Source organism: Ursus arctos, unplaced genomic scaffold (genome assembly GCF_023065955.2).
Source record: "Ursus arctos isolate Adak ecotype North America unplaced genomic scaffold, UrsArc2.0 scaffold_5, whole genome shotgun sequence".
Taxonomy (NCBI): Eukaryota; Metazoa; Chordata; class Mammalia; order Carnivora; family Ursidae; genus Ursus; species Ursus arctos.
In genome coordinates, this window is record NW_026623067.1 from 90,385,683 (window position 1) to 90,411,359 (window position 25,677).

A 25,677-nucleotide genomic window follows, 5' to 3' on the forward strand; every position below is an offset into this window, starting at 1 on the left:
GTAGGCATTATGAACATCTCCATACACAGACGGGAAACTGAGGCATGCAGAGGGAAATATGCCTGCTCACAATTACTGGGTAAATTGGGAGTCAGAGTTTGAACCAGGCTGTCTGGCTCGTAACCACTAAGCTATAGTCTCTCCCTCAAGGGGAGCCCATGCATGACTCTGGTCATGTGATCCCACCACCACATGACTGCCAGGTCTGTCTTCCCAGCTATCTCTGGGGTCTCACTTACAAAGATTCTCTGTTACTGAGTCACTGCCTTGAGAAGGATTCACCAACATCACTGACTCTAGTTACCCTTGAATTGACCCTTCTGAGGTAATAAGCCACAGGCCTGGTATATTCTTCTGGATAAGCCAAACCCGGAGTGTAGACGTTCTCACCCTCCAGCATAGGGAAATACCTAGAGGGCACCCACTACGACTTGTAATATTCAGATGAGGGCCAAGGAGGCGTTAGACATGCAGAAGGCAGTGTGCTCTGTGACTACTCCAAAGCAGCCCCCAGACCTTTCCTAAAGATGAGCTATAAAACCAGAATGAAAGATGCCTCCATACACAGAAGCCTTCTCATCTTTTGCCATCAGAAGCAGGATTCTGAAGGTTCTGGCAACACTGCATACTGAGCTAAGGGGGCCAGTCACACCCAGAACAAACACATAAATGCAAGCTTGAAAGAAGGAAAGATGAATCCATGGGTGCCAGCCATGAAGAAGGAACTCGGCCCAAGAGGAAAGACAAGGTGGCCGTAATACAGGCCAACACAGGTTTCAGGCCAGGATGGGGGCCCTAGGACCTGGGCTTCTGGCGCCTGTGCTAAGGTCAGGGCAGAGTCAGAACAGAGATCCCTACATGAGTCAGGACTCTCAAAGTACTGCCTAGAGTAAAAGACTAGAAGATTCCCTTTCTGGAGATGTGGTGAGGAAACCTATCCCTCAGGGTCTGGGTGGGAAAAGCAAAAAGAGCCTTTTTTGAAGAATCAGAGCCACAAACTTGTCATATGTGGATGTGAAACGGGAATCCTAATCCAAGAATGTAACAGAAACTAGCCCTAACCCTCTGAAATCCATGGGTCCCAACAGATCCATGAACAGAACCACTCTGTAGGGGCATCTACAACCCATGACCCAGAAGACCCTTAGAAGACACAATCTCCCCTGAAGATGAGCTAGGACGCACGCCCTCCCCCAACCCACACAAAGAGGAAATGGAAACAAATCATGCGAGACAGAATCAGCATTTACGAGAACCAGCGATAACAGGCGAAACACTAGAAAATAAATATTTAAAAGAGAGAGAGGAAGAAGGTAATGGAAGGGTAGGGTATTCAAAAAGGAAGCGTGGATTTGAAAAGGAGCCAAGTAGATGATCTGGAAATGAAAAGGTGTTTACTAAAGACCATGTACGAGAAGTGAAAACCCAGAAAACTTGAGTTTCTCAGCAACTGTATCCCAGAACGAAATGGTGAAATCCAACATCACTTGGGGCTAGTGGTTTCGGAATGGGTACGCACATCCCCGGGAGTGCAGTGTGCAGGGAAGGGAGAGGACTCCGATGTTTACCCTTCAAAAACCTCACAGGAAGGGACCAAAGCCAGAACACCAGCAATGGCTGCCTCTGGATCATATTATGGGTTATTTCTCTCCCAGCTTTTCATAATTTCGGCTCTTTTATTTTTTAATTTTAATTTATTTATTTTGAGAGAGACAGAGAGAGAGAGGAGGAGGAAGGGAGAGGGAGAGAGAGAATCTTAAGCAGGCTCCATGCCCAGCACAGAGCCTGATGCGGGCTCCATCTCAAGACCCTGAGATCAGGACCTGAGCCAAAATCAAGAGTCAGAAGCTTAACCGACTGAGACACCCAGGCGCCCCATGTTTTAGACAATTTCTATAAAGTATACACATTAGCAAAGGGAATATTTTATTCCACCAAAAATGTCTTTCCTGGCCAGAGTAACCCGGAATTTATCACACATGTTGGCTTGAATATAAAAAGGAAAATCCTTAGTCTTTGGCCAAACGAAACATGATGACTGGAACACAACAAAACGGCAGCCTCCCAGCTCGTGGCGCAGGGTGCAAAGGCCACAGACAGGGCTTCCGGCTGGGGAAAAAGGCACTGTGACGATGCACCCAATGCCCGGCTCACGGGCAATGAGAGGAGAAATCAGCCAAGGTTGTGTGAGGGTTCCCCGAGGGAACAGACGTCAGGGTCTGAGCTGAGTGGGTGGGACACGATAAGCCAGCTTGGAAGCCAAGGGCTGATTCCTAATTTGCTGCCACTGCCAAAGTCTTCCCAGGATTCAGCCAGACTCAAGATTGAGCAGCCGCCGAGGACAGGGACACATTGAGCAAGTGACCAGACTGTGATGGGTGGACCACTGCTGGCGGCTCCTCTTTCCTCTCTAGAGGTGAATGAACCAGAGGGGAGCCTGCTCTCTTGCAGGGACAGTGCTGGTTCCAACAGGAGACATCAGTTACGAGCTATTAATTCAGTACTTCCTCAACCCACCGGGCCCAACAGACCTGCCTCTGGTTCCTAAGCTGGCTTCTGGCCCTGAGAGCCCCTCATGTCTCAACACCTGGGGGCCACAGACACTGCAGAATCCCAGGCTATGCAAATCAGGCCTTTGTGCACAGGAGAGTGGAGTCTGCAGAGCAGGCTTGGGGACGTGGCTCCCAGATCCTACTCCCCACTTCGGCAGGCCTTACAAGTGCCAACATCTGCCCCAGGCCTGCTGGGAGCCAGTTGCAGCCCTGCAGGACCATGTTCCTGGTGAGTGGTTATTCTGTTTTCACTCCAACTGGGGGCACACAGTCCAACACAGCCTGGCCTGAACTTCCTGAGTTCTCACAGACCCCACAGGTAAGGACAGTCCTCCAAGACCGCCCTCACTTCCAACACCAGCCGTGAGTGTTGGGGGGTCCCCGGGCCACTTGCACTTCTCACCAACTCGGGGCTGTGCACAACCCACTCAACTCAGGAAAGCGCTGTACTTAGGATTAAGGTTGTACACAGAGGGTGCACACGGGGGTGCCTGGAAGAGTGCTGGACACAGATCTTTCCTGAGCCCTGGTGCCTAGGGATCTTAGGGGTTTCATGACTGGGCACAATGGATGGAATCGCTGGCCACACAGGCAAACTCAACCTGCACCCTTCTCTCCTCCCTGGAGGTCAAGGGGCTCAAAGTCTGACCCTGTAATCCCAGGCTCAATCCCTCCAGGGACAGCCCGGTGCTGGCTTTCAGGGGGCCCACCAGGAGTGGCCTCATGAGCGTAACACAGACACTGCCTCCGCTCTGGAAATTCCAAGGGTTTGGGGAGCTCTCAACGGGAGCTGGGAACGCAGACCAGGTATGTTCTTTATCATCACACAGCTGTCTTCTGAGAAAGCTCTCAGCAGGGGAAGGCCTGTGCTCGGCACCGCGGCCAGAGACTGCAAAGTGCGCCCTGAGGAAGGGATGGCAGTGCACCCGCTTCCCGATGACAGGCACTAGCTGTCCAAGAAAGCTCCCTTCGCCCAACTTTCCAGACGCCAGCAGATAATTCAGCCGGCCGGGTGAACAGCCCAGGACCTTATCAGGAACCACGGATGTGAACGGCACTGGCCAACTTCACTGGAGAGCGTCAGGACCCTGGGGGCTCCCCGTGGCACGAAAGGGAAAAGGGCGTCAGGACCCCAGGGCTCTGGTCCAAGTGCTGCCCCTGTCCTCGCCCGGTCCTCCCCTAACCTCATGAACATCAGCGTCCACCCAAGAAGACCTCTCCTCCTGGAGAGGACAGGTCCTTTTACGGGGACAGGGGCCACTCCAGCCTGGAGGGATCTGATCTGGCTTCTCTTGGAGAATGAGGTGTTCCAGAGCGGAGCTGAGACACCCCGAGGCATTCTCCAGAGTTCAACTGACCCCCCCAGAGTCATGTCCAGCCTCAGAGACCCCAGACACACTGAAACTAGTCCTGTCTACGAATGAGGCTCTGGCTGTCCTCCAAGGGGGAGATGACTGAACCCAGATGGGGTGGACTGGTCATCATTCCTGACCTGCTTTTGGAGGGCCCTCTCCCATCTCCTCCTGAGGACAGGGCAGCCCCCGGGCCCAGGGCTGCATTGGGCCCCGCCCCCACAGTACCTTCATGGCCATCAGCTCCTGCATCAGCACGGCGTTTTCCAGATCCAGCCGCTGGCTGTCCCCCCGGGGCTTCACGTCGTAGCTGAGGGGGTCGATGTGGATGCTCTCCAGCTCCAGCATGGTCAGCTTGACTGCGGCCCTGTCATTCCTGAGCTGCTGGATGTAATCCTTCAGCCTCTGCTCATCTTCTTTAGTAAACTCCGTGTCGCAGCTACTGGCCGTGGAGCTAGTTGTGCTGAGGAGACAGAGAAAACCTCTCACGCTCTCAGCCACAGTGAACAGGTCTTGTTCCAGACTCTTTTCCACACCCCATCTCTCCGACAGCGTTCGATGGTAATCCCTCCCCCCGCACCTCCAAAAAACAGCATTCTTTGTGCCACGGAGAGACATCAGTCTGAGGAATAACAGAAATGCTCACCCCCGTTAACACAACCTGCGGACCCTGAAAATGAATTCTAAGGAAATAATCCCACAGAAGCTACAGGTACAAAGATGTTTTGTGGCACAGAGGATGTAGTTTATTATGGTACGTTCCAAAAGGATGGAAGTTATACGGACATCACAGTAATAATGACGACACGGTGGAAATATTTTAAGTGGAGAAATAGGATAAAAGTACTATTTGATTAAAAAACAGGCATACATGTGGACCAGACTTAAAAAAGGGATGTGTTAAGGACCAAAGCTGAAGAACAAAGTACCTACGGTGTGACATCCAGATAGGCATGTGTGTACCGATTTGCTTGTGCAAACGCACGTCTGGGACTGTGGCAGCAGTCCCCTCGGGGCAGGAGCTAGAAGGTGCGGTAGAGAAAGGGGCGTGGGGTACCGTGAAACGAACCCCCATGTGTGTGCACTGCTACCGTGACAACTTAGAAAGCAGGACGCGCCCGCCTCCACGCCACTCCTCTTGTGTCACGGCTGAGTGTACTGTGCACCGCAGGGACTCAGGCCAGCCAGGGGGCCCTTGGAGGCCCGAGCTGAACGGTGACAGTGCCACACCTGAGGAGCACCTAGGATGAGCCCTGAGAACACGGTGGCCCCGGTGCGACCCAGGCCACCGTGCAAGGTTGAGCGCCACAGGAAAACCGAGGCTCTGGCTCTGAAGAGGGTACTGACTTTTCCCGGCTGCCCCCGCTGGCTCAGGATGAAGCTCACTGCACCCATCAGTCCGCGAGCACTTGAGGCTGGCGTGGATATACAGTTTCTCTGGACCTACGCTGGACCCGCCTACACCTGACATGGCCCTCATGGCTCTGGCCTTGGAAAGATGGCAGAAAACCAAGCAGGGGCCCATTGAGCTCTCATCGAAACAGGCCAGGTTGGCATTATCATCTCTGTCGTTACAGATCTGGTGACTGAGGCTCAGAGACGTTAGGCGGCTTGCCCTGTCATGAGGCTGGACACTGGTACACCTGGACTTGGGCCCCTGTCTTCTCATTCCTCAGCCCCATCCTCCCAAGGCTCCCACTGCTAGAAGCTGTGCCAGGAGCAGGGAGTGGTCTCCACAGGCTACTGGCTGCTAGAGGCCCTGGCCTGCCCTCCTCACCTCACCCTGGAACAGGGGTTACAGGCCCAGGACCTCAACTCAGCAGATGCAATTGCCCCATAACCTAGGTGTGACCAAGGACCATTCCACTCTTGTGTGTGACGCATTATCTAGAAAACAGGGCTTGTGCAGAGACAAAGGGGAGGAGAGGGAATCAGTGGGAGCTCCACCACTCAGCTGGCCACACACAGGAGGAAGATAACACCCTGGGGCTTCGGTGATCTTCGAGTCCGAGAACTCCCGCTAGGACTGCAAGCTGTTGAGCACCACAGACTCTTGGGGCTGCTCTCCCACCCACCCCTTCACCCCATCGGACAGGTAGGATGTATCTTGCCCAGGAAGGGAGCAAGATCAACCTGACCAACGTACCACACCTCCTTACAGGTTCTGATGGGTCACAGGTGCCCAGGTGCTCGGCCAAATGCCCATTGACTTCTTACTGTGAAAGCATTTTTTTAAAGCTGTAATTAACATTTATTTATTTATTTAAGAGAGAGCAAGTGAGCGAACTCAGGGGGGAGGGATAGAGGGAGAGGGAGAGAATCTCCAGCAGACTCTCTGCTGAGCAAGGAACCTGGCGTAGGACTTGATCCCATGACCCTGAGATCATGACCTGAGCCAAAATCAAGAGTCGGACGCTCAAGCGACTGAGCCACCCAGGCTCCCCAAGATGCGATTAACCTTTAAATCAGATGTTGAGTAAAGCAGACCACCTTCCACGACGGAGGTGGGTCTTGTCTGATCAGTTGAAAGCCTTATGAGAAAAGACTGAGGTCCCCTGAGAAAGAAATTCTGCCTCCCGACAGCCTTCAGATTCAAGACTGCTACATCAAGCCTTCCTTGGGTCTCCAGCCCGTGTGCCTGCCCTATAGAGTTAGGGTTGGCCAGTCCCCATAATCGTATGAGCCAGTTCCTTAAAATTCATCAATCGCTCTTTTCCTGTATATACACATACCGCCACCTCTGCCCCTACTGGTCCTGTTTCTCTGGAGAACCCAAACACAGAGGCGCTACCTTGACCTGTGAGCCAAGCATCTTCGCCACTTGGTAGATTTACAGGCAGCGTGACTCAACCTCCCTGCGCCTACTTCCTCATCTGTAAAATGAAGGTGAAACGTAAAGTGCTTACAACAGTGCCTATAGCATGTAGTGAGCAGTAAGTAAATGTAGCCATCATTCAGGCAATCCTGGAGCGGCACCCTGGGGTACTCTTCTGGGCCCTAGAAAAATCTCTGCTCTCACGGAGCTCATATTCTAATAGGGGAGACAAACAAGTAAAATACGCAGTACATCAGACAGTGAGAAGTACCACGGAGAAAAGTGAAGCAATTATGGGGAGCACAAAGAGGAGACGCGATTATTCTGTGCAACAGAGTTATAGGGAGGTCCTGCATGACAAATTACGTAAAGTAGACCTAAGGATAAAGCAGACCCACAGGACGTGAGAAAGGGAGCAGTGTGAATGTTTGGAGGAAGAGCAATCTAGGCAGAGGACACAGCGAATGCAAAGGCCCTGAGGCCGTGAGCATGGCCAGCACGAAAGAGATTGTGGCTGAGGTGGAGTCAGTTAAGGGAGAGGGAGGAGGAGAGCTGGTCAGACAGGAGGGTGTGTGTTGGGCGGAGCAGGGGGCCAGGTCATAGCAAGTTTTATAAGCGTTGTGTCTTTTTCTCTAGAATTAGAATGGAAGCCATGGGAGGGTTTGTATCACCGGGTGACGTGATCTGCCTTACATCTTAACAGGCTCCCTGGGCAGAGGAGAGACGCAGGGAGGCAGGGGCTGGGGCAGGGAGACCCATTCTGGGCCATTGCAACAATCTGGGGAAGAGATGGTGGAAGCTGGGAGGGCAGGAAGGGGGATACAATTGTGACGATCAATCAGCATTCCTGTGTTTTCTCAAGCTGCATTTTACCAAGGACGGGAAAGGAGAAGCAGCAACACCCTGTGCCCAGAACACTTCAGGTGTCAAATCCCTAAAGAAACGAAGCAGCCCGAGAGAAGCGAATGAACTAAGAGTCGCCCCAGCAGAGGGCGCCAGGAAGCCGATGAGACTTGGGAACTGGAGGGACTTGTCCGAGGGAACAGGGTCCCCCCCCCCCCCAGCACTTCCGAGCTCTGCGGGAAAGCACCGCCGCCCCCAGTCTGCCGGGAACAAAACCATTCCTTCCAGTGGGACTCAGCGCTCACCTTCCCGCACCGTCAACACGGACGCGGAGGGACAGACCTCAAAATGTCCCACAGACACATAAGCAACAAAAGGAAAGCCAGCTGCAGTGGTGGCCTTGTCCGCAAAGCGTCCCACAGGGCCGAGCGTGAGCTGTGCTCGCTCTGCTCGCCGGCGCCGCAGGTCTGCACAGCCTGGCGCGGGGCAACGTCCACACTCCTGTTCCAGTGCGCTGGAAACTTCAGGTCTGAAACCCCTTCCCGGGTTGCTGGGGCTCCGGAGCGGAGGCTCACTTTACAACCCTCGTCCTTCCGTCCGTTAAAAATTATTTTGAAAAATTTTAAATGTATAGAAAAACACGGAGATGAACCAATACCCATGTACCTACCACCCAGATGAGCTTTCGGTCATATTTTATTTGGACTTTTTTTTTTTAAGAAATAGAACACGGACACTTGAGGTACCCTTTGTTCTCTCTCACTTACAGAAATTTCAAAATTCAAAGAGCACTAGAAGCTAGAGTTCTGTAATTACTCTGCAGGTACCAAAATGATAGTATTTGGGCAGATTTTCCATTTAGCAGGACCGGTGTACCCCAGTACCTGTCAAAGAGCCATTGCTGGGCTAGCCACAGCAGCACTGCCTGGGAACTTGTAACGAATGCACGTTCCCAGACCCACCCCCAGGACCTCTAGAATGGGGAACTCTGGGAGCGAAGCCCAGCAATCTGCATTTTAATGTACCCTCCCCATCATTCTGAGGCACAGCCAGATTTGAGAACAACGGTTCTACCCCATAAGACAGGTGGGCATTTGCACGGTAGCCTATGGGGTAATGGGATCCCCCCCAAAATTCTCTAGGGAGAGGCCATACAGTCTTGGGCTGACCTGGCAGGTGCCAGTGAGGAGGAGCAGATCGCTGACATCAGACAGACCTGAGTGGACGTTCTTTCTCTGCCACTGCCAAGCTGTATGGTGCAGAGTAAGTGACCCAGCCTTCCTAGGCTGCAGTAAAATGGGAATATGAATAATCCCCCCACCACCCGGGCTGAGGGAGAAGCAATACAGCAAGTGCCCGACGGGACTACAGAAATGTTCGAGGAAACAGCAACATGGGTGGGCAGAGGCTGACAGGCTTTGGGGTGTCCTGAACCCCCGAGGGTCTACTACCTGATACCTAACGGGGGGGGGGCTTTATTTCACCATCTCTACCATGGATATAGTTTTCAAAAAAGAAGAAAAAAGATCTCCCTCCCCAGATCTACCCTTGTGGGAAGTTCAGCGCTCTGAAGTGCCCTTATCAGGGCAAAGTTTGATTTCCAGATCCGCCTGCATCCCCCGGAGCCCCTGTGGCTTCCCTCCCCTCTCCCTGCCAGGAAGCCAGCAGGGAGCAGATCAGGGAGGTTAATTACAATTCTGCTTTGTGCCCTAATGTTCCACTGTGGAATATGACTGTGACAGTGTGAAAGGCAGGGAAGCCCCGGCCTCTCCTCTGCCTCCCCCAGACAAAGGCGCTGCCGGTCTCCCGAGGGCCTGCCGCTGGCTGCTGGGCCCAGCTTCGGTCATCCATTAGCTCTCCCAGCTTGGAATGCTGGATAGTCTTGGCTGTCGGGGTGGGGGCGGGGGTGGGAATGAATCACCATCCACCGGACCGGTTACTTCTCATCCCTAGGGCGGGAGGCCAGTTCTCTGAGAGGGATTTCGGGGAGGGCTGCAGGTGGAAAGCTCCAGCCCACCCCAGGATGGTGGAACAGCCCATCTTTGCATTCTGCTGTGTTTTTTTAATAAGCTGGGCCAGGTCACGTGGGTTTCCCCTTTCCTGGATGCTCTGCTGGAGCCCCTCCTGCTGGCTTTGCTCCATGTTCATGAGTTGCCAGGAATCTTCTGGCACACTGTATGTGGGGTGGCCTCCAGCCAGGGGGTGGGGGGTGAGGGCTGGCAGCCTGGGACACCCTACCCTTCCACCTGCCCGGGCCACTATGGCACCTGAACCCAGGTTTAGTTAAGCAGCTGTGGATTTCAAATACCTGGTCTTCTGTCCCCCTCCATGTCCCAGCCTCATCCTCCAGACAGCTCTGCATCCTGCTTTTTAGAAGAAAAATCCATTTTTCTTCAACCTCCTCATCTTGTCATAGCAAAAAGCTAGAACGGCATTTCATTTCTTTGCCACAAAAACCAGACATGGGTTTTTCCCTGAGTTTTTATCAATGTCTTACCTGGCCCCAATTAAGATCTCATTTCCAGCTCATTTTCAGAAGGAAAATGCCATCAGGCCTTCTGGTTAAATTTATTTGAAGGAAGGGCTCAGCCACTCCTAAGTGGCCCCGTTCCTCCAAGCAGAAGGTGGGCCTCGTCAAGGCAACTGCCAGCATCTTGGAGTGTTGGCTGCGGGTACCTCCCCACCCCACCCAACAATTGTCACTAAGGACTAAAAACACCTAAACGCAATCCTAACCTTTTAGGCCTATATTCTCTCAGATGGTTATCAGAATTCTCTAGGAGGAGAAGTAGAGATTAAATGAAGAAACATTATCTAACGAAATGCAGGGAAAGTCCGGTGCCAGATAACTGAAGTCCTCAAAACCTGCCTGGTTCCAGAAAGCTCCCGAGAACTTAGCTGAGTGGAAGTCAAAATGAGAAACGGATTCTATTTCCACAACCATCTGTAAAGATGTCCTTATAACAGCGTTGGAAATGAGACCTCTCTCAACCAAACATTAACCTTTTCCTCATTCAGTCACTGGTAACACACGAAGACAGACACTGTCGAGGCCTGACAGCTATATTGTTGCTAACAATTTCCCTGACATTAGAAAAATTAAACATGGTAATGATTTTCAACATCACTAATAATTAGGAGGTAGAAAGGGAACTATTAAGGGTATTTTTTGCCCAGAGATCAGCCAAATCGAAAAAAGTTATACTACCCAGTTTTAGCAAGGGTGTGGAGGAAGAAGAGAATAACTCGATCACGTGTGGAGGGCTATTTGACGCTGGAAACGATCATTTTTGAGCCAGCAAATTCTGTTTCTTTCAGTTGGTCCCAACGAAATTGCACAAGAGGGACAGGTGCGAGGTCAAGGACGGAGGCTTTAATGGTTGATAGTGAAAGACTGGGTAGAGATGTCCAACAAGAGGAAGCGGTTTGAATACAGGATGGACTGACAGATACGAATGCCACATACAAAAAACACCGTAATACTAGGGGAAAGCAAGTTTCAAGAGAGTCCGTATAATAGGATTCTCGGGAGATTAAAAATAGCTATAATCACGTTTTTAGAGATGCCGGCCTGCCAGCGGAAGATTCCATCTTCCATCTTCTTCTGGGACGCACCTCCTCTCCTCGCTATCTGTGTGGCTCCTGTGGGAACTGCCACGGCCACAGATGATGGGCGAGGACTTGAGCCCACCTGGGCAAGATGGCCCAGCTTGAATTTTGTACTCGACACCAGTGAAACCAGTCAGCCTCAGGTACCACTGCTGGTGTTGTGCTGGTTTTCTGTCATCGGGGGAGCCTGCCTGCAGCAGGGAGATGCAAGTCGCATGTGGGGAGCGCGAGGCCAGATGTGGTCTGGTCTGGCTACACTCAGGCACCTGGTTCCGGGGCTGCTCGGGCTTACGGCGCCTCTGCCTCCAGCCAGGGTAGGCAGCTCCCGTGTGCGGAATAGCCTCCAAAATGGCCCCTTTTTGTTTAAGCTATTTCAGTGTGATTCTGTCATTTTCAGCCAAGGGTCTTATCAAAGGGAAAAATGGACAAGTCAGTCTGTGGAAATACACCACGAACTGTTTGCAGTGTCCTTTCCAGTGACGGTCCTCCCATGCAGAATTTGAAATAATGCTTGGATTTTAATTATTTAGTGTTACTCATGTAATTCTGGGGCGCCTGGGTGGCTCAGTCGGTTAAGCGTCTGCCTTTGGCTCAGGTCATGATCCCAGGGTGCTGGGACTGAGCCCCACATCGGGCTCCCTGCTCAGTGGGGACCCTGCTTCTTCCTCTGCCTCCCCCCCTGCTCGTGCTTTCGCTCTCAAATAAATAAAATCTTAAAAAAAAATAAAAACAAAAAACAATCATCATGTGATTCTTTTGAAATCAGGAAGTTTAAAAAAAAAGAGCATTTTAGGTCTCTACCTAGTTTTCATAGAGCCTAAAAGATAAATGACAAAGACATTTCAGCAGCAGGCCTGAACACCATGCTGTCATGTTGGGAATGTGTCTGAGCTGGACTTTGGAATCTACTAGCACTTCTAGGCATTAATCCCAAGGACTCTGGATGGTCCTGATACTTGGGATGTGAAAGCAACGCCCTTCTTCAGAGGGACATGAAGATCACAGCTACAACAGCCAGATCTGGTCTCTCACCCCCAGAAGCTTGCTGATGGTGGTGGCCCAGGCCTTTCCTAATGGGCTGGCCGTTCTAATCCCATCCAGCCTTTCAAAGGACAGGGCTCCAATGTCATCAACCCTCTTTTCTGCTCCAGTGAGACTTCACTTAAGAAGACTAGCTCACAATGTGAAAGGTGGGCATCTTGAGTTCCACTGTCCTTATTCCAGGTTGGGGGTGAAGGGTCAGCCAGGTGGAACCCTGATGCTTAGAAGGTGCCTGGTGGCTCACCCACAAGGCTGCAGCGACTGGACTCCCACGGCTCACCATGATCCTCACCCAATGGCGGGACAGAAGGGACGCAGCTCTAGTCTCTGTGAGGGCAGACCTGCTGAGGCTTATTCTGTCTTGGCCACATGTCCTTTTGTATTTTTAAATCGATGACTGTGCTTCCATGGAATGAACTGAAATTGTGATGCTTGACAGGAAGGGGGGGCTTGATTAAAGATTTCCTATTCCCATCTCAATTTAGTCCAGTGGTCCCTCTGTTGTGAGATGCTGATAAAGCTATCCAGGCCATCAACATTACCTAGTTCCCCTGTCCATTAAGACACTTATACCTCCTGATGAGGCTACGGATGGATTTTTCAAAAGCAAAACAGCAGTGTCTCTGGGCTCCTGCCCACGGTCGGCTCATAGGCTGGCTACCATTTTTATTCTCGTCGCTGGTAACTGCTCTTCTGCTGCTCCTTTCCCAAACCACGACCCTCCTGTCATCAGGAGCCGTTCGACTGCTGCCAGAAAGGCATCTGCGGACCTGACACTCAGCATTCCTCTCCCGAGACCGTGAGGAACAGCTGACCGACACTCTGGTTAGGATTCTCTGTGCCAGTTGGTGACAGTGGGAAGAAAGGGGGCTATGGAAACACAGAAAACTCCATTTCTTTCTCCCCTAAACTTGACGTGGGGGATTGTCTGAGCTGGAATGGCAGGATTTCCACACAAAATCAGTCATTATAATTATGAAAAGGGTTGGTGGTTTGGGACGTTTTTTCAGAGCCCACATGTTGCATGAAGTAGTCTGGTTGTGTCAGGACCAAAGAATGCGGAGTGCCACACGAACAGCCTGCGTGTGGTTCTTCCGTGCCCACCCTGGCTGCTCAGACTTGGGTGGGAGGGCAAAAGTGAATTTTTAAGGACAACGGAGTGAAATCTGAAGTAAAGTCCACTCTACTTTGATGGAAGACCCATTTGAGACTGAAATTAGTTCAAGGGCCATTCTTTTGTGAGATCATCCTTAAAAATAAAGACCATGTCCTGAATTGATCTCAACCTGCGTTAATATATCACCAAAAATTAAATTTCTCTAAGAAAACTGTCCTAGAATCAAGGCTCATTTGTATGTAAAAGTATTTCTAACAAACGTTCCAAACCAGGATCTCCCCTAAATGGATGGTGAGAGTTCTTACTTTTGACCGACTCCAAATTTGTCTCTGATCTGGATTAAAACAAAATTATTGTGGGGGTGGGGAGGTGTGAGCAGAAGATCTGTGACACGCTCCTTAGAAGCTGATGGAACAGCATATATCCCCCGTCAACTCGCTTCTCGTGTTCACTCATTCAACGGAACAGTATCGTGAGACAACACGAGGACGATGTTTCTGCTCTAAGCCAACCAGGAAATTGTAGATCATACACATGTGGAAAAGTCGTTAAGAGGAGCATCTGCTTTCTGTGTTTAACGGAGGAATGTGGTCTTAAGAAAAAAATAAATTATAATCTGTTTCACTGAATAGGAAGATCGGTGCGCTGGAGTCCAGAGCAGCTAACTCCCTCGAGTCTGTGAGCCCCTGGCCAGCTCCGTTACTGGGAACGACCCCTCTCCTGAGGCCCCGGGGCCAGGGCAGCGGATGGATGCACTCGGCAGACGGCTGGGTCCTGCCAGTGCGGAGAGAGATGGGGACGTTAAGTTGCTCTCAGGCACCAAGGAAACATCAGTGTTTCTTCCTGAGATTCAGTCCAGCCTTGTCCCTTGATCTGCAAGTGGACACTGTTTCTTAAGGTCATGATATCCAGCCTCGTGTAGTGGCAAGAATAATATGCTTGGTGCCGAAGTGCTGGGGCTCGGGCCTGACTTCCCTCCATCAGCCGTGAGACCTTATTTAGCCAAGTCACTAGCAGATGGCTGGGCCGAGGCTTTCTCACCTGTGCGAACGGGGGAAGCCGCCCTTCCTGTCTTTTACGATCTGGCTACCATGTGAGAGTCTGTAACACGGGCTAGTACTTTCTAGCTCGAGAACTGATATACAGAGGGAAGGTGTCCATGGTTTTAGGGCTTGGGTGGTAAGACTAGCAAACACATCACTTTGACCCTCTGCCCCCGTCTGAGAGAATCCAACGGCTTCAGCTAATGGTGCTTTGCCAGGTCCTCACTGCTTTCCTCCCCACCTTTTTCACGTACCCACTGCAGTTTTCTGGATTCAGAGACACAGAACCTGAACTCAGGCTCATCACTGAGCACCTGCTGTGAATTCGGTATCACTCTGCAGAGCAAAAGAGATGGGAAAAGAGGGCGCTATTGCTCAAGAAGAACTGACAAAGGACAGAGGCCGGAGGAAAGGGGGGAAAGAATGGAGCCTGGATATAGGATGCACCGTGGGTCATGGATGCTTAGGGACCGTTTGCAGCAAATGGGCCTTACGCTACCCCAAATACTCTCGGAAATCAAGAGCTGTGAAGAAATGGAGAACAGAACAAAATGGGAGAGAGAGCACCAGATAGAAAGGGAGGTTCGGGCTCCATCTTCAGGTTCCACCTTCTTGAGCAAATGTCCCTTTCTCTCTGGGCTGTGGTTCCCACAGTGGCCACGGAAGGCCCTTCCCAGCTCTCCCATGCTGATCCCCGACTCCCCGGACAGAGCAAGCTGCAAGCACGGGGAGAACTCTGTCCTCGTCCGAGCCTCACAGTCTCTGAGAGCTGGGTCACATGTCCAGCCTGGTGAGCAGACCACACGTGGACACACGCCCATCTGGTGGCAGAAGGGCCAAGAATTACCTGGTGTGGCTGTTGGAGGAGAGGCTCTCCCAGGGCTGCACGCTGCAGCCGGCCACAGCAAAGGCACCCCCACAGCTGCCGTCCAGCTTCATGAGCAGGGCCTTGGCCGCATTCTCAGCTGTCTTCCGGCAGTCGTGAGCACGTTTGAGCATCTGAGTGATGTTCTCATCCCCGGACTGGTCTCCTACGTTGCAAAGAGGCCAAAGGATTAATCAGCACAGTTCTATGTGAGACGAGCCTGGGAGCGCAGCTGGGGCATTGGTTCTCAGTTACTCAGGGCAGAGGTGGCCTGGGGGAGAGAAACAAGCAGTGGATGGCCAATGAAGAGACCCACGTGCTGGGCCAGGCGCCGTCACTTAGGGACTGTATGTAGCAAGGCATTCTCTGCTCTGGGCTTTACTGTCTGTGTTGATGAAGGGTTGATCTCTGAGGTCTACCTCTAGCTCTAACATGCTATGATTTTCTAATTATCCAGGCTCCTGACTTTCCCCACTCAGTTGCAATCTACCGCTTGGCCATTCTTTCCTGTGGTGGCACTTTCTCATGAACAAGGCCCAAAATGTGTCCTCCAACACATCCAGAGCTTTGCCTAGAGCTCTGTGTAGGCAAGAGAAACAAACCGCGTAGTTATACGGAGAACTTTAGATTGGCAGTGTATTTTCTGTACCAGTGCTACCCCTGACTTTCCTGTCTCCGCTGGGACACTGTTGGTGGCGAGCCCTGATGCCTCCAGCAGTCAGGTGCCTGGGCTGGAGCAAGACCTCGGGAGTGGCGGGCACCCACACAGAGCCACACAGCGACCCCCTGGCCTAAAATGTTCACGTTCTTGTTGTGCTTTAAAAACCATACTGGCCCAACAAGTCACAGTGTGCTACCGCTTCAGCCTAGATCTCTAGTCTTCCAAATACCTTCAAATGAAACCATATGCCGAAGCCTAAGACACAAAAATGGTCAATGCAGAACCAGTTGACATGAACAGGGGTGGGGGTCATACATTCCGGTTCCCCCCATCCTCCGAGCCCACTGCTGAGGCCCAAATGCACTCCTCCAGCTTCCCACGGCACAGTTTGGAAACCACTGGTCTAAGTCATCTAGAATGCATGTAACAAAAAACAGAAGAAAGCCAAAGGGGCTGGTCCTGGGGGTAATGTCATCGACTAACACTTGCTCGGCTGGGCAAGTCTATGGTCTGTTAGAGAAGAAAGGCAGGTCCACTGCTGCTGTCCGCGGAACGGAAGGGGGGTCTAATAGGGAACTGGTCCAGACAAGCCAACTCACAGCTCTACGGAGCGGGGCGGGGGGGGGGGGGCCTCCATCCTGCAGGCTGAGCTCCCCGGACCCCTGCCGCCATGTCTCTGCCGACCCGCCTCCCTCCCTCCCTCCCTTCCTTCCACAAACGAGACATTTTACATTCATCTCACCAACTGACTGCTCTCGGAATTCTGTTCTGAAGGAGGCATGATATTACTGACTGGCTCATTTTATAAATATATCATGAGCTACCCAAGATTATGTTAATACAAGGCATTTCATTATTGATTTTAAGTATTTCAAATGCAGATTTATATAAGTCCTTCCAGCTCCTACCCAGTAACTGTGCCAAGTAGAGACAAGCCTAATAAAAGGTACCTTTCCAGGACAGGATGGTTTAAAGACATCATCTGATGATACAAACTGGAAATAAGAGGCTTGATTTTTTTCCCTTTAATTGATCATTTTCCTTAATACATATACTTAAAAAAAAAAAAAAAAACTTGACAGCAGGCCAAGATCATTTTAGGATCTGTTTAATATGAGGTATAAAGTTTTATGGTTTAGTGAAAAGACCCTGAAAAATGAGGTTTCTAATGGAAATGTTGGCAGAGTTTCTATTTCTGCGCTGGGATGTTAATACTACTAAAAAGAGAGAGAGAGAGAGAGAGAGAGAGAGGAGGGTGGTCACCCATACAAATGGAGCCTTGCTCCCCTGCCTTGTAACTTCGATATGAAGCAGGAAATTAATGCCCAGGATACTTCCTTTCCTTCAGATTTGCTTCAGATTCCTGTATAGGTCAGAACTGAAGGAGGAAAAACCTGCGAGTGTTCAGGGCCCAAGCTAGACCCCAGGTGCAGGGAGGAGCTGGTGAGAACAACGGGGTGGGGGTGGGGACGCACTCCGGAGGGGCCCTGGTGCCGACCTTCTCTGCAAGGTGCATCCTGGAAGGGTGGCCCGAGTGGAGGCTCCCAGCCCTTGCCAAGAAGCCCATCCCTGGCATGTGGCCTGGTTCCCATGGCCAAGGACGCCTGGTGTGCCCACTGGCCCACGCTGGGCTCCGGAGTTAAGCAGCTTTCTGTGCAGCTGCCGTTGCCTCTCCCGGGAAGCCGCGGCTCTGGAGCGGAGCTGAGGGAGCAGCCCGGCCTCGGCACGGAGCCACGGTAACCTCTCCCCTTGGCCTCTCTTCCCTCCTAAGCGCCATGTCTCTGTGTCCTCCTACATTCCTGTAAGGCCCAGAGCCACAAGCACAGGCCAAGTTTTAGCAAATACGGCCAACCAGGATGACACGTTTGTGTCTTTTCCAATCATATGCCTCTTCCGGTTACTCAAAATGGACAGGTGGCTTCAGGGGCCAGTGCAGAGCTGGAGGTACAGACCGGGCGACAGGACACAAGCCCCGGGCGGGGAGGCGGGTGCGTCAGCTGACCCCTCTGTTCCCCACGGGGCTGGACCCTGTGCTCCAGGAGAGCCCTCTGAAGTGGACAGCAGGGTGTGAAACCATTTCCTCTGGGTTCACAAGGTGCCTGGAGACAAGGGAGGGCGAGCCCATGCTTCCAAACCGCCCAAAAGAACACACCTGGGGCTCAAGCACAGCCACCAGAGGCAGCGAGTCTCAGCAAAGGCCACGTGGGCAGCAAAGGGACCCTCACAATCAGCAGCACAGAGAGGCCGTGGGCAAGTCGGTCCCTTTCATCACAAACGTGGGCCCTTCTGCTCCATCCGGCCTACTGCTGGCCCGCTAGGGCGTATTTCCTAAGAGGGCTTGTTTGTTTTAACTTGTCTGTAATTCTGTTTCCACTCCAGTTCTTGCTGCATTCAACATAAACAATTTACTCACTCAGTCATGAGGAAAAAACGAAAAACACGCTTGACAAGCGAATTTCATGTTGTCGGGAGGTGTTCCAAGGCCAACAGCGAAATGGGGGCACCATAGAGCAAGAGAGGCAGGGGACAAGAAGGAAGAGGGAGGGAGGAACTCGGGCCACACTCACCAGGGGAGGACCCCACGCCGGCTGCCCGGAACTGCCCCAGGATGAGGCTCTGCTCGCTCTCGGCCAGTGCCAGGAGGAGTTCATAGGCTTCTATGCACTGCTCACTGAAACAGAAGCACATGGCATCCTCAGCTCTGACAGACGACACTGAGCCTCTTTGAAGCAGCACTGCCCCCCGCCCCCACCCAGGGGAAGCAGCTCCAACCCTGCTTCTCAGCCTCGCTGTCCACGTAAGCTAGAGAAATACCCGCAAATATTTCTGCATAAAGCCAAGGGCTTGCTGCTCTGCTATGTTGCCCCCCACCGTTTAAACTTAAACTTTTACTTTAAACTAGGATCTAGGGGTGACTGGGTGGCTCAGTCAGTTAAGCATCCAACTCTTGATTTCGGCTCAGGTTGTGATCTCAGGGTGGTGAGATCGAGCCCCATGTGGAACCTGCTTGGGATTCTCTCTCTCTCTCTCTCCTTCTACCACTCCCCACCCCCACTCACACCCACGCATGCGCACGCTCTCTCTCTCTCCCTACAAATAATTACATAACGAAATAGGATCTAGAAAAATATAAGAGAAACAATAAAAGCGGGAGAGTTAAGTTTAATGCCTCTTTAATGATCAGCTAAAAAGAAAAGGTAACATGGCTGTGGTAGCCAGCCTCCAAGATGGCCCCCACTGACCCCATATGCTGGTATGCACACCCTTGTGTTAGCTCCCTCTGCACGGTACCAGAGTTGGTCTCCGTGACTAAGAGGATATGGGATGTCACTTCCAAGATGAGGTTATTTAAAAGCATGGTGACTTCCATCTTGGTCACTCTCTCTCTCCCTTCCCTTTCTCTCTTGGATCACCCTCTCTAGAGAAGGCCAGCTGCCATGTCTTAAAGACTCTCGAGCAGCCCCATGGAGAGACCCATGTGGCTTCCAGCTGAGACGGTGAGTGAAGGACTGAGGACTCCACCAAACAGCTGTGTGAATGAGCTTCCCTAGAGCCACATCCCGCCAGCTCTGCTTAGGGTTTCAGATGACACAGCCCTGGCTGACAGCTTGAGCAGGACCTCCTAAGAGACTCTGAGCTGGAGTACTACCCAGCTAAGTCACTCCCAGCTTCCTGACCCTAGAAACAGTTACACAATAATTGGTAGAAAGAAAGACGGCCCCAGAAGGCAGACTGTTTTGACCTAGACTTGCAGTAGCCCCTAGCCACGTATGGCTACTTAAAGTAAAAAGATTTTAAGTAAAATGAAAACTTTAGTTCCTCTCTTGTGATAACCGTATATCGTATGTTTAAGAGCCACATGTGGCTAGGAGTTACCATACTGGACAGCACAGACAGGTAACAGGTCCATCATCACAGAAAGCTCTATCAGATGCTTGTAAAATTGCCCCTTGAACCACGTATGAAATCTCTGACAAATGTGGATTTCTAAGAGGAAGAAATTAGTCTCTCTGCTTCGTGCCTGTCATCACTGGACACACCAGGTACAGGATCTAAGAGTGTCCCACAGGGACCCATGTCTGCACAGGAAGTGGAGCGTGTGCGTAATGCCTCAGCAGCCCTGGACAAGATGCCTGCGGTGCAGAAACTTCCCTGCTAAGCAAATAACTGATTAGCTTCTCTAAGCTAAGCAGGGGAAATGTTGCTTTACTCAACATTTAGTCAACAGACCATCTGTTTTTTGATTGTCTCACTTTCATCTTCTTTCACTAAGAGATACGGAAAAGGCCCATCACGAGCCCTGGGCGCTGGCAGCTCCTTCTGTCAAGGGCAGTCTGTCTTCCAGGTTAGAGACACTGCGCCATCGCCTCATCCACGCAGATAAAAGGCAGACTGCAGCCCAGCCTGTTCGAGAGTTATCGTGGGTGGATTACCTGCTTGCTTTGGCGTGTCTGTAAACCAGCATGATTGTGCTTTACCTTTGGTCTCCTATGTTTTGTTTTTTAAAGTAGGCTCTACGCCCAGCGCAGGGCCCAACATGGGGCTTGAACTCACAACCCTGAGATCAAGACCTGAGCTGAGATCAGGAGTCGGATGCTTAACGGATTGAGCCACCCAAGCGCCCCTGGTCTCCTAAGTTTTGGGGTTTGATTTTGTTTTTTGAAGAAATAAAGTTTCTTAAAACATATTGATCTTTTCAGATGCTAAGAGTGAGGTACAGTCACTACTCTGGGATCTCGGCAAATATGCCTAAGTGGTACCACTAATAAAATAAGCCCCTGAAAACAATAATGCATAGCTTGTAGCCATGGAACAAATAGTAATTTAGAGACAGATAAATTCCGAAGCTGGTGAGGCTGAAAACAAGTGGTACATTCATATACCACTTGCTCATCGAAGAATGAACTGCGGTCATTTACACCAGCTTGTTTTTACGGGAAAACTGGGAGCGTGCCTGCAGAACCACAGAAACATTTGTATTCTTTGACCTATAATTCCTGCTCTGGGGATTCTATTCCAAGGAAAATATTCACCAGAACGGAGGTATTATCGGTGTTAAATTATTCACCATAAAATTATTTTTAATATCCTAAGTCTGCAAAAGTCTACATGTCTTTTAGAGAAATGAGTAAACAAAACAACAATATTGATGCAGGGGATACAGCCATTCAAAATGCAGGCAGACTCTTAACGTTACGAAACTACCATAAACTGAAGAAACAGAATGTCCTAGATTTAGAACGTAAAATATATAGGACAATGAAAAAAGACTGGAAAGAGCAACAAAGGGATATATAAATACGAAAATGAATATTTTGAGTGGTATTAGTTGAATGAAAGAATATTTAAGTTGAACAGGCTAGCTTCCGACGCCATACTCATTACTCTATTTGCTTAATTGCCACAGGGGCTAATGGATTTTCGCAGGTATCACATTAGTGTTTGCTGGTCCAGCCGTCCGTATGCGTTCTGAAAGCCTGGTTTCTACTCTGAAGCAGGTTACTCTGTCACCGCAGACGCATTTCTAAATTGACCCGCCAGCCCCGCCCCCCCCCCCCCCCCCCCCCCCCCCGGCACCCCGGACGCGCATGCGCACGCGTGGCCTGCGGGTCCCTAACCTGTACTGCAGGGCCAGCCGCAGCGCCGTGGCGTTGGACTCGTACTTTCCCACCAGCATGCTCATCCTCTCAGCGTTGCTTTTGCATTCTTCCAGGGTTATGGTCAGGAGGTCGTTCTGGGATTTGAGGTGTTCGATGCGGCTACAAAGGAAGAAAAATCTCTTTTCACGATCTCACATCAGGGTTACGACTCATTTGCCGGTAGCCGAGTGGTCTAATCCAGACCCAGGCCAGACACGCGTGTTAGGGTGTGAGCTTGTCCGTGGTTTTAGCAAACGTAACTGACGTGAATAATAGAGGAAGCAACTCTAAGTACGAGAATCACTAAATTCTGTGTAAACTAGACATACACGCAAGCCCCCTGATTACTTCCCACCCAGCCCGGGACACGACACGTCCGTGGTACCGTGTGAGGTGCTGAGGACCCGCCGGGGAAAGGGGCCAACCACGTGACCTCAGGCCCTCAGGAGAGGTAGGACAGGTGCACTGCAATAAGCCAGCCTCCACGGGACAAACAAAACGCAGCGCCAGGGTAGTAGCTGCTGTTTGTTAAACCCCTGCTCGATAACCCACCACGGCCCTTTGAATTCAGTAAGATTGTCCCCATTCTCAGACGAGCAAGTAGAGGCACCGAAGGGGTAAGTGCCTTGCCCTGGGGTTTCAACCAGTTTGACCGCAGACCCTGTACTCTTAACCAGTCACGACCAGAGCAGAAGCAACAGGTGAATCAGGGAGTAAGATACTGTCCCTAAGGGCCTCTGAAGGGGCAGTGGACCAGGAACTGCCGATTGCGTCCAAACCTCCGTCCAGGTTGGACAGTCCCACAAGTGCGGACTGCTGGTTGCACAGGCGGCAGGAACTTCAATGCCTGGGGGCAGTTTCCACTTCGCATCAACCTCCCTTTCCACCTTAAGGTTGTCAGTTTCTCCGTAAGACTCTTAGTTTGTCACAGGGCTGCTTCCTTTCCCCTTAAAATCGCAACTTAAAGCCACCTCTTTCCCTGGCTACCTATCTAGAAGCAACACCCCCTGGGGCACCTGGGTGGTTCCTTCCGCTGAGCGTCTGACTCTGGATCTCCGCTCAGGTCTCAATCTCAAGGTTGTTTAAGCCTCATACTGGGCTCCATGCTGGGTGTGGAGCCTACTTAAAAACCAACCCCGCCCCCACGCTATCACAGTGCCCTGTTTACCGGGAGTTTTCTTGTGATCTCCTTTGTTTGCTTCTCGTGCGGCTCCCCGAACAGAACAGAAGCTCCGTGAGAGCAGGGACCTTGTCTTACTCTCCTTTGCATGACAAACAGATGAGCACAGGGCAGGTGCTTAAAACAGATTTGTTGAGTAAAGAAACACTTCTGCGGAGCTATGACCCCCACCACACACGCAATCACAAAGCTGAGGGCTCTCATTTTGGGGGGTATAATAGGGCCTCCAACTTTGAGGTAGGTAGTTTAATAACAGACATGAGGCCATCCTGGTGGACTATTTCTAAGGTCATTCCCGCATTCCAGTTGCAGCTATGGTCATGGGACAACACTGGAGGGGAAGTTCAAGGGCAGGGGTAGAAGTCCAGCTGGGCTATTTAACAGCTCTGGACTCAAGACAAGTCGCTCAATATCAAAGCCTTTGTTTTCTCATTTGCAAAATGGGACTGCTCTGCCCTCCCAAGCTGAAGATTAAGTGGTTGTGAGAACCCTTTGTAAACTGTGAAACACCATAATAATGTGAGCTACAAGCACCAAATGCTTCCCCTTTCTTTGGTGTCTCCTAGGTGCACAGAACGGAGGAGAAAGGAACCTCCTTCAAGTTCAACCACAAAGCAGGCTTGTTAAATCCCTGAATCTGTGGAGAGGAGATCCTCACTCTCGGAGGGCCCCCGAAGGCATCTGACTTCATCAAATTGCAAAGGGCCTATCTGATTCGATTCTTAAGCACTCCCTGGCCCTGGTGCTGAGAGGGCGGCTGCTTTACTGCTACAAGGTAATCATCAGGACTGTCACTCTTAAGTATTTTGGATTTAATAAGGAAACCGTTTAATTTCCAGATTCGAAATGACCTACATTGCTGCATTTCCTTAGTCCTCAAGCACTATATTAAACAGCTTCAAATCAGGGAGGACTAATATGATAATTCAATTTATTCGGGTCTGCCAGACACCAGGGGAAAGGCATTAAGCAACAGTGGAGGGGGACCAGCATCCACATTTCTTCCTGGTTAGTTCATAAGCCTTTCAAATTCGCACTATGCTCTCCCACTGAAGATTGGTAGGTCAAGGCAGCCACACCACACTTGGATGGATTCAGTAGTACACTGCGGGACCCATTCTGAGTCAGTGGTTTACCAGGACTTGGCCCTGGTCCTTCTTTGCTTTTTCAGCAACTCTCATCGCTGGGATGACCTACAAGCCAGTCTTTGCCAAGAGGCATGAGTACAAACTTCAACTACCTCTGCTGTGAGATTTGGGAAGAATCCATAAAACTGGAAAATTTGTCTAAGTAGGACAGTTAGAGCTACTCAGAAAGCGATTCTAAGTAGGACTAAGTAGGATAGACTGTAGGGACGGAGGGTGTACTTTTGCAAAGAACATAAATAAAATTAGGCAACCCCCCAGAGGAGCAAGGAGGGTTAGATCAGCATGCCTGGTCAATCCCAGAATGCCTCGATCAGACCGCCTTTGCTGGTTCCTGATAGCTCCAGGCGCCCCTAGGATGCTGACTCAACATTCCAGAGTTTCTCTCTGTGGTTCCTGGCAGCACAGGCCTGCAGCTCGGTAGCCATCTTGTCTTTCTGACCTACTTGTCATTCAATACAAACAGCTCCCGGGACTTGCTACATAATTTGCAAGGGCCAGGGCAAAATGAAAAGGTGGAACCCGTCTTCATAAATTATTAAGAATTTATTTTTATTTTTTTAAAGATTCTACCCATTTATTTGACAGAGAGAGCGCGCACAAGCAGGGGTAGCTGCAGAGGGAGAGGGAGAAGGAGACTCCCCGCTGAGTAGGGAGCCCGACACAGAGCTCCATCCCAGAACCCCGGGATCAGGACCCGGGCTGAAGGCAGACACTTAATCAACTGAGCCCCCCCAGGCACCCCAAGAAATTAAAATGGTGACCGTAGAGCAGTAAAGCCAAGTGTGGGGTCCTTCCAAACACGACGCTTGTGCATGTGAGTACACAGGTCGCACGACACCCATGAAGCCAGCCCCGACTGCTGTAAGTAAGCACCCTTGGATGAACGAGGAGGAGGGAGCTCCCGCCCACCAGCCTGACAGCATCTCTCCATGTCACAATTCCTAAGCCAACCTGAAATGATCTCTGAAAGGGAGAGGAGGGCAGCTCCCCACCCCTGCAACACCACCGCTCAAATACATAGGATTTCTCCTTACCTATTCAACCGTTCCGTTTCCACCTCAAACTCTCGAATTTTGCTTTCCGAGATGGCAGATCCGTGTGAGTAGAGTGTCTGGAAGATCTCCTGGATGTTGGAGCAGTCCTGAAGAGAGTGGGCCAGGTGCTCTGCCACGCTGCTGGACACCTGTACAGGTGAGCACGAATCCTGCTCTAGAGGGTGTCGCTTTAGGGACCGGACCTCAGGCATGCTTTGCACACAGAACTTACAGCCAATATTCCTCAACAATCAGGCACCAGAAGATGGTTACCCTGATTTTTCTCAGTCTGTATGAGTCTCTGATAAAAAGCTAACTACCGTGAAAATAGTACAGAAACAGGATCGAGATACAGCTGTACGCTCCAGGCGTGTGTTGCTGGGCAGCACGCCTGGGGGAGCATGCCCCTTCAGAGTTCCTCAAGTTTTGGATATTGAACAGAGGGTCTGGACTCACTGCCCCTTCCTGAGCCCCCTGCCCCTCCGGGCCCTCGTCTCTGGTTGCTGCAGCCAAAGAGAGCAGCCGGCTCCTTTATTTTCACAGTTTGGCTTTGGCACCAAATCTGGATGCAGGCAATTTTTTTCAGCGCAAAATTCTAAATGAGGGCTTTAAAAGTACTATTCAGGCTTTCCCCACCCCTGGGGATCAAATAGCTGGCTCTCTCAGCCTCATCCCCAATCCTAACAAAATATTCCTTAGGGAACTGAAACTACTCCCTTTTCACCATCCGTCAGCTCTTATGGCCTCAAGGGGTTTAGAGGCTCTCCAGATGAAAACG

The 25,677-nt window shown here is 51.1% G+C and overlaps 1 protein-coding gene across 5 annotated transcripts in view; it reads right to left on the minus strand.

Annotated features, from left to right (window-relative positions):
• MCC (MCC regulator of WNT signaling pathway) overlaps positions 1 to 25,677 on the minus strand; it is a 374,574-nt gene that overhangs the window by 23,437 nt on the left and 325,460 nt on the right. For all 5 annotated transcript variants that reach the window (XM_044383954.3, XM_057307354.1, XM_026498446.4 and 2 more), the window contains 5 exons: positions 24,900 to 25,048; positions 21,517 to 21,657; positions 18,466 to 18,569; positions 15,220 to 15,403; positions 4,133 to 4,367 (listed from right to left, as the gene is read on the minus strand). In XM_044383954.3, the coding sequence (XP_044239889.1) occupies positions 4,133 to 4,367; positions 15,220 to 15,403; positions 18,466 to 18,569; positions 21,517 to 21,657; positions 24,900 to 25,048 (813 nt within the window). The remainder of the gene's footprint in view (positions 1 to 4,132; positions 4,368 to 15,219; positions 15,404 to 18,465; positions 18,570 to 21,516; positions 21,658 to 24,899; positions 25,049 to 25,677) is intronic.